This window comes from Schistosoma mansoni (genome assembly GCF_000237925.1).
Source record: "Schistosoma mansoni, WGS project CABG00000000 data, chromosome 1 unplaced supercontig 0153, strain Puerto Rico, whole genome shotgun sequence".
Lineage (NCBI taxonomy): Eukaryota > Metazoa > Platyhelminthes > Trematoda > Strigeidida > Schistosomatidae > Schistosoma > Schistosoma mansoni.
Window position 1 is genome coordinate 324,099 of NW_017385994.1, and position 9,404 is coordinate 333,502.

The 9,404-nt window shown below is 35.9% G+C and overlaps 1 protein-coding gene across 1 annotated transcript; it reads right to left on the reverse strand.

Moving 5' to 3' along the window:
* Positions 1-7,407: 7,407 nt before the first annotated feature.
* Positions 7,408-9,059, reverse strand: Smp_098020 (hypothetical protein). The gene is made up of 3 exons (XM_018792875.1): positions 9,047-9,059; positions 8,819-8,946; positions 7,408-7,674 (listed from the first exon to the last, which is right to left on the reverse strand). The coding sequence occupies exons 2-3, from the start codon at positions 8,901-8,903 to the stop codon at positions 7,511-7,513; spliced, it is 249 nt and encodes an 82-aa protein (XP_018644033.1). The 5' UTR covers positions 8,904-8,946; positions 9,047-9,059; the 3' UTR covers positions 7,408-7,510.
* Between the last annotated feature and the right edge of the window lie 345 nt (positions 9,060-9,404).

Genomic DNA, 9,404 nt, shown 5'->3' on the forward strand with positions numbered 1-9,404 from the left:
TCGAAGAGTCCAACTTCACGATTGATATAGGCGTGAAACCAGAGTTCAAGAACATAAGTATTTGTCTAAAGGGCAGTTACTTCATTTGAGGAGCACAAACAGAAATTGGTCACAAACTCAACTCGTGAGGAATCTGGGGCGAATAACGCCTCTGTATATCTGGAAAGAGAAAGGCATCCTGTAATAATAACACTTAGCGTAATGACAATATACGATAGTGTAAATGACAGCTAATAATTGTATCGAATGTGAACAACAGTTTATCAACAACCAGAATTAGAACTAAGAGTACACAAATCTGGGAAGTGTCGCGCTTAAACAAAGATCCAAGGAATATACAAAACTGAGAATAACTTTCACAGGCGTTTCGACGAAGGAGTTGTAATAGCAAATACAGGTAATGTCATGAGTGTATGTAAGTGCTTTAAGATATTACACAACAAATAAACTTGCGTTATTGTGATAATTTTGAAGCATGTGAATTACGGAATAATCTAGTAATCCCAGAAACAACGCAATTTAATCAAAAAGTATTAGATGAACACGGACGAATGTCCTGTATTTGGAATTCAAAATCAAAACAGTTTTCAATACAAGGAAATCATTGATTCATATGAACACCTCATCCGCCACAGCCCTAAATTTCAGTGTAAGCGTCTGTAATCGATTGTACGTCTTCGTCTTAAGTTCATTCTGTGTCTGTCTGACATTGTATTCGTTATAGACTCTGTATTATAAAGAATGCACTCGTTAGTATTAGAATTAACAACCGAAATTGGAACAGACTCACATGATTCCTGCAATTGTATACAATCATCATGTCGGTTGTGTAGTGAAACCACTGTTATTTAGAATTTTCATCATAGACTTTCCAACACTACCCTCTTCCACGAAATAATGTTGGGTCCTTACTTCGCAATGTGACAACCAATATGACGTTCCCAATTTGCATTATCTTCTCAAATCTCACGCTGCGATTAATCTATGTGAGTATTTGGGGATACACACCGATATATAATTTGAGGTATTCCATCATGTGAATTTGACTTGCATAAAGATTATGACACATATTCTTTTTGTTATTCATATTAGAATGCACAGATAGATATGCATTGATATGTGTAATTAACACATGTGCTTCATCTAGGCTTGATTAACTTGCGAAACAATCGGATGGAAAACATGCATATGCATTATACTCATTAGGATAATCTTGGACTTTATTTGGATTCTCTGCCTGTGCAAACTCCATATCTGGGCAAACTGATTCTCTGATTGCCTCAGGAAAACTTTCTATTCCCTCTGATTCACCATACCACTGACTAGGGATTCTACTCAACAAACATTGTTCGTGAGAATATCCAACATCTGATATAATAACATCAGAAATGTGACTACAATTCCACTCATTCGGAACATATTTGTCACATTCATTAGGAATACCACTAGAGATAAATTTATTTTGAGGAATATTGACACTTGATATGATATCAGAATTTGATTTTTCTGAAATATTTCCCTCAAATTTATTAAGAGTTTCATTAGAGAATAACGGATCATTAGGAAAATCAGCATCTACCAAAACTCAATCCGGTTTTTGACCAAGATTCCACTCATTCAAGATATTATTCTCAGAGTTATAAGAAATTTCATCAGAAATATGTGAATTATTACGACGAACCATGTCTGGTACAATAACACGATAGATCCGATAAGAAGTTGGTTGATTAGAAATTTTTTCTCACAATGATTCTGGGTTTTATTCAACTCTGGACTGTTATGTGACGTTAGATCGCTTCTAGAAGTCTTGGATAAAGATAGGTGATCACTGGGAACATGCAACTTAATAGGATCACAATAGCAAATTTTAGCATAAGTTTCAGCGAAACGAACCATGGTATTACAAACTGACTGAATGTGTCCAGTTTTACCACATTTAAAGCATTTAGAATTACGAAATACACATGAATTAAACGAGTGAAACTTGCCCTAGAACAAGCATTTGCCAAACTTGTGCTCATCTTCGTGAACTGTTATCTGAATAACCTTCATTACTTGTTGGGATGTGATGACGTAGTGAAGTAGTGGAATTCCTGATGTTCTGACGAGTCATTTCATCGAATTTTTCTCCTTTAACGCATTCGAAATTTGTATACTTTACATGGTCCAGTAGTGGTTGCTTGAGAGTTGCGTAAGGGAGTGAAATCTGTTTGTCTGGAAATGCCAACGTCTTTATTAAGCTGTATGCTTCTTTCCCGATGAATGTAAGGAAGTGAGCCACAAAATTAAAATCCTCAGTATCTTCCGTGGTCATATTCCAGATTTCGAACCTCTCCATGTAATCCCCAAATCATCAAAATCTGAATCTATATCCAGCCGTTCCATCACAAGCTCAATCGCAACGCCAATGTGATAATTTGAAGTATTTGAATTATGGTATAAACTAGTAATCCCAGAAACAACACAATTTAATCAAGAAGTATTAGATGAGCACGAAAGAATGTCCTGCATTTGGAATTCAAAATCAAAACAGTCATCAATACAAGGAAATCATTGATTCATATAAACACCGCAGTTATACCAAACGCCTACAAATTGTTAGCAATAGAACTGATCACTGAATATTGACAAGTAGTAGTATACAGCAATACACAAAATACAGGTTGGATGAGGAGGGAATGGAGACAGAAAGTGGAAACCGACTCAACAATAACACTCATCATTTCCTCACTTCTCCGTTGATTTATCAACTGACCGACTATGGTGTCAAACACAATTCCCAATATCAACCATCTAATCAACATCAATCGTTATGATCTCTGTCAATCAGTCCCATCAACTAAATAACAAATAAAATGGTTCACTGACATCAACACTCTAATCCCAGTTAAGTCAATCCATTTACATGAAACTATGAAACTGTCAAACATTCAGATGTATGTTAGTTACATAAAGTGTTCAACTTACACATTGTACTATCTGAGATATTTGCACTTCAGTGACGTACTTTGTACATCCGGATTATGACTGACGATGAGAGGAAACTTGGGTGGCAACAGACAGACATGGTTCGTATGGTTCATCTAGCTTATTCTGATTTGTAAATGAAGAATTTTTGTATTCAGGATTATTTATTTGGTTGTTCAGTTAAATAGACTGTGAATTATTTTGTTCCTGATCACTCTGAGTGCAATTACGAACAGCAAGTTATTATTGAGATCGAGAAGACCAAGTCCATTATTCTGTGTGGACTTAGACATCATTGAAACAATGACGTGACATCCCACTGTATCTATCAATTCAAATGTGGGTATGTGGACACAAATACATAGGGAAGAGTTGTAGTATCAGTTTATATGTTAAGCCGGTATACTTTATTCTAGCTTCTGGCCAAGCCAATTTGCCTGTCCATTATGAGTCATATTTTGATCTTGTTAATTATTCGCTTATTAACCTTGACTACTTTTTATATGAGCGTATATGTGTGCACACTTCGTATCTCATCCATCATATGTCCGTCGTTCATTTTTGTCTGCTATGAATACTGATTAACGCTTGCTTGAAACGAGTTGGCTTCCCCGCCATCTCCAATACGCATTAATGTTGCTTCATTCTCGAGTTGGCTTATCAGCCATCTCCAATACGTATCATGTATGCTTCGCTCGCTTACACTTGCTCATGTGCTCACAGCTTTTTGATCTGCATCATTTATCAATAAAAATGTAGTTGCCGCTTCCCTTTGTCTTCTGATTTTATACACCGTTAAGATTGGTATAATAACGTTATCGAAGTGAACTATTAATGAAGCATGGCACTACAACTTTTTATATGAGCGTATATGTGTGCACACTTCGTATCTTATTAATCATATGTCTGTCATTCATTTTTGTCTGACTATAAATACTCAGTAATGCTTGCTCATAGCGAGTTGGCTTCCTCGCCATCTCCAATGCATCTTATTTATGCTTCGCTCGCTAACATTTGCTCATGTGCTTATAACCTTCTGGTCTGCATCAGTTATCAATAAAAATGTAGTTGCCGCTTCCCTTTGCCTTCTGATATTATGCAACGTTAAGACTTGTATTATAACGGTTAATCGAGGTGAACTACTAACGAAGCAGGGCACTACAGAGTAACCAAACAATCCAACCGAGGTTGACAAACATGTTCGTCAATGGCTACATAGTCAGTTAGCGTCAAATGCTTCGACGAACCCAGAGATCAGAAAACCATCCTATCCGGTAGCAAAATACAATTGAAATAGGCTGAAGGACTGAATGTGAACTGCTTTGTATGGAGATTGTCAAGGGTGTTCTGTCAAGTTCCTAGAAATCAGGGCCACTAGGAAATTCAATCCTGCATTTATGTGCAAAAACTAACGTTTTCGGAACATGCCTATATGGATAACTTAGGGTAGTGTATAGTTGTGGTGTTCCTCTTAAACTTGGTGAACAATGAAAAGGTGATCAGTATATTCACAACCTGAAAAAAAGGGCTGGAATCGCGAGTCACATGCTCAAGGATTTTGAACAATCCACAAAGTACAATGGAAGCGAATAGTTCACACACGATCGGAAGAAAACATATGTGCCTCAAGTGGGTCTATGAACATTCATTGGTCATTAGAACACAAGTGATTATCATGATTGATTTGACTGATTTATTACGTGACTTTCTTAACCTATTTTCCATTGACCTCGTTGCCATATAAATACATGTGTATTTAAATGACACCTCGATTGGCAACTCCCACTAACATTATCGTGTAGTGGAAGATAAACATTCAGAGTGAGGAGAGTAAGTTGTGAATTTTCTGTAACTTACGTGGTGCTATTACTACTCTACTACATTTACTCTGATTAATACACATGAACTCAACAACAAAGATTTACTGACTACTAACAGGTCAAAAATTCTCTTTCTTTCAGAATGGCAATGAGACTCATCGTCTTACTACTACTCAGTGTGTTCGTCTTCGAACACCGAATGGTCGAAACCTTATCAGTCTCCTCACCTAGTGAAGGTAAGTTAGTGTTTTGTTGAGATATGTGAGGGTAAGTACCAACTGAAAAGTCTCTCAACTTTAATGCATCCTTCATCGCGCTTCAATTCATCAAGTATTACTGTTTCTTATGCACGTTGTGTGAGGGATATGGTTGAGTGTCCGATCACAGACAACTTTCTGTTACTGTTCGACCACGCGACATCACAGAAATAGTCTTCTGTTCAGTTCACTGACTATTCCGAATGACATGTGTTGCAAACATTTTCTTGAGTTGTGTATTAGTGCTTATAGATGATCACCTCACGAGCTAGCAGTACAGCTCTATATCCAACCACCAAATAGGTCAATATCTTCGTACTCTCAATTGTGTTTGTTTATGCTCCCACATATTTCATTCATCAATATTTGCCTGACATGATGTCTTCTTGTGTTACAGGACCGATCGTCACTGTCACTGAGCAAGTGCAACTGGATAATGTGACAAAGGATTCTGAGAGTGGATATGGAAGTGAAGATATAGATACGACACCCAGTCCGACTGAAAATAATCACACTGATGCAAGTGTGTTACAGGTTGTTGACGGTGATAATGCCACACAATCACAATTGCTTCATGGACATTACCGCCACCATCACGGCCACCATGGATGCCATAGACACCACAAACATCACCATCACCATCATCGTCATTATGGACATCATCACCACGGTCACCGTCACCACCATCATCATCACGGATATCACCATCACGGTCACCGTCACCACCATCATCATCACGGTCATCATCATGACTATGGTCATCACCACCATCATCATCACGGATATCACCATCACGGTCATCATCACCATCATGGACACTGTTAACATCATGAATGACTCCTGTAACCATGTTCCTATCAGAACACTTATTTCGTTGTCTCCATATTTCCTCTAAAATAACTTTCAAATTATCCTATACGCTATCCGGACCAAAAGACATCCATTTGTGATACTGTATCTAATTTGTCCAATTTGTACTAAAATATAGTTAGTCTGTAGTAATTTTCTATTCCGTTCTAATTATCGCAACTTATTCATATTGAAGTCAAAATACTCTCGGTTCTGTTTTAGTATTACTGTGAGTAACTATTCTGTTTGTCATCTACTTTTACACAATTGCTCAAATTCATTGAACTACAAACATGTTGACTAAAGAAATAAGCATTCATCTAGATGTCCCTGATATCGGTATTTCGCGTTAATTCATATTCGAAATCGAATAATCAAATTAAGATTCCTAGATCAATCATTCTTCGTTCACCATATAAACAGGTTATTCAAATCATAAAACATACAATGCTTCGACAATTCTTATATCACTTTATAAAATTATTAATAAATATCAAAATGACTATGAGCATCAAAGACGAAATACATCGGCATCTTCGTTATCAATATCTGTAAATTACGGTGAATTGTATGTCACTCAACTGTAATCATTTGTCATTTGCATGAGATTTTGTAGATATCACCGTTACTCAATCATCATCACAGAACACACTATCCTTGATAGTCGATGCAAGCTTTGTGTATAATGTTAGTAAGATATAGTAGGGAATAATATCGTTTTAGAACAGATCCTCTACAAACATTGTTACATGTATGTAAACATGAGAACGTATATGCCAACTAAGGAGTCAAGCAACACAATGATGTAGATTACACAATATGGGAGAGGAGAAAACATTTGTGTAAGCGAATGATAGAAATAGGTATATATCTGGGAAATCGAACATTGAGAGGAAGGTACACTACGGAAGGTTCGTTTGTAAAGAAGCACTGTGAAGCAATAGAGAAGTTAGGAAACGATGAAACCTTACTCACACGTAAACGAGATGATGTGGGATTGGTAATGTTGATGAATAAACACATAGACTGTTTGCATATCATTCAAGAAAACTGACTGTCGATTACTAGTACTATATATTACAGAAAAGTGCGAAGCCTAGAAAGTAAAGAAGGTTTACACATTGGGTTTCATTCATGAATTCGAATAAATTAGGAGCGAAAATTGATGAGGAATCACGCGAACCCGTGATATCTGATGGATATGCCTGAGCTACCATCAACTTCATTCGCATTGAAATATAACATGCAACCATACAACCAACAAGAGTGACAAGAATTAATGAAAATCACAGAGATAACGAAGTTTATTGATTATTTTGACCTCTTGATTTTTGCTATTTCATTTCATTTCTGACTCTTCTTGATCTTAAATTATTTATTGCAGTCGAAATCCATCTATTTTCAATGTTGTTTATTCATAATACTACTCTCAACTCTACTGTTGATATAATTCACTGATCTGTCTAAGACATTTTTCCTCTAACTTCACATGATTTTCGCTTTATTATAAAGAGTTTCTAATTTAATTATTATTATTAAATTTTTTAAAACATTTCACAAAAATAATTATGAGTACAACAGTTCTCGCACCATATTTCTTTCTAATTCACCAGACCACTAGCACCGTTTCTTGCGCGAACCATCATCATGTGATTGTTTTTCTTTGGAAATATTCTTTGTCTTGTTTATCCCATTTCGCTTTTTGTTTTTGCTGCTATCATCACAGGATTTTGAGTCTTCTGTATCGTCACTGTTTCGAATTCTTGTGTATTCTACGATTTCTTTAAGAAAGTGAGTTAGAAAAAATGTAAAAATATAGATAGAACACATTGCAACTTGATCGATATCATTCGATCAGCATCAAGAAGGACTTGACACGCATGACAGTGAACACCCCCTAGTGATCAACCATTTGTGATAGAACATATTGTAGATAATTTCTTTATTGTCAGTAATTGTGGCGCGTCTGTAAAATATTTCAGATAGAGGACTCGACAGCGTACTATCAAATATGAAGATTTCTATCACAACTCAGTAAATATACGATCTGTAAGAGTATGCTCCAATCAAGAAGGCGGAAATGTCAGAATATACCAACTATCTAGTACGATATATGGGAAATTCTTATTCTTGAGTTACTGTGAATATTACTTCTCGATTACCATTTCTACAATAAAGATTACATCGACGTTAGAAATCGATTGTCGAGGTTTCACCAAATATCAGACCATTAGTGATTCTTGGTCTTATTTTTAGTTAGATCGAAATACTATGAGACTAATCACAATATTCATTCCTAATGAATTGTGTGTACAGTTGATAGCCCAAGTGATCATGACGTGTTGTTTCTATTTGAGCTCAACTTCATGGTTTCATGTCATACAGTGAACGTTGGTCAGTTGTGCTTTGCAGCAGAATACAACGTCTGTGGAGAATCCTACTCAGGTTTCCTATTTACCAGCATTTACTACACTGTTTCTATGCTACCTGGACCTGACACAATGAGAATTAGTTCAAGTGCACGAAATACGATCATCAAGGTTCTTAATACAGTGTGCCAGTGAAAAGTCGTAGAATGGGAAGTCCATGTTGTGTCAATCAAAAAGTTCATAGTGAAAAATCCATGTGAATGGTCGACAAATTGTTTTGACTTCTAGATTTTAGTCATGTTTGTGTATAAAAGTGAGTGCTTATGCATGTGATTCGGTTCAGCCTAGTAAACTACAACCTCCACACTTAGTCTTCTCATTTCATAGTTGGATCGAGCTTGCCTATAGGAAGTTTGTGTATCAGTATTTGTCTTGGATACCGCACACCATAACAGTCATGTGAATGATGTTTATTCACTTTAAATAAATGATGTTTGAATTAAGTTTACTTTAATAGATTTTGTAAACACACGCTAAGTGAAACAGATCAACTTACCATCATCATCATTCTCCTCTGCCTTGACTCCTTCGAATAGCACCAACGATAATAAGGTGACTATTATTAATTTCATTTGTGACATGATATAGTTTCGAGTCAAGTGGTTAGTAAATATGATACCGATTCTGAAACATAAACAATACATCTAGCTCATAGAAGTACCTGAATCTCCCTCACAAATTCTTATACACTTTCAAGTAAATGCTGGAAACACACACAACTTACATTGAAGTCAAAACTCAATTTCGGCTTTTATATACACAATGATTCAAGTAAAATTCGATGTTTCATTTGATAGACAAAATGATGAATGAAAAATGTTTAGATTTTTGACAATCCTTTGAATCTCATCACTTTCATCTATTATGTTCAATTTTCAAAGTTTGTCAATCGAGTCGTTTCAATGTTTAACAGTCAATTAGATAATTCAAATTCCGTCTTCTCATTTTGTCTTCTCATATTTCACAGACAATGATGGTTCATCTTTCACATCCATTCATCTCGTCTAAATGATTTTGATTTGACTCAACTGATTATATTACTGAGATAAATGTGTGTTTTAATTGACAAAGAATTTGTTGAT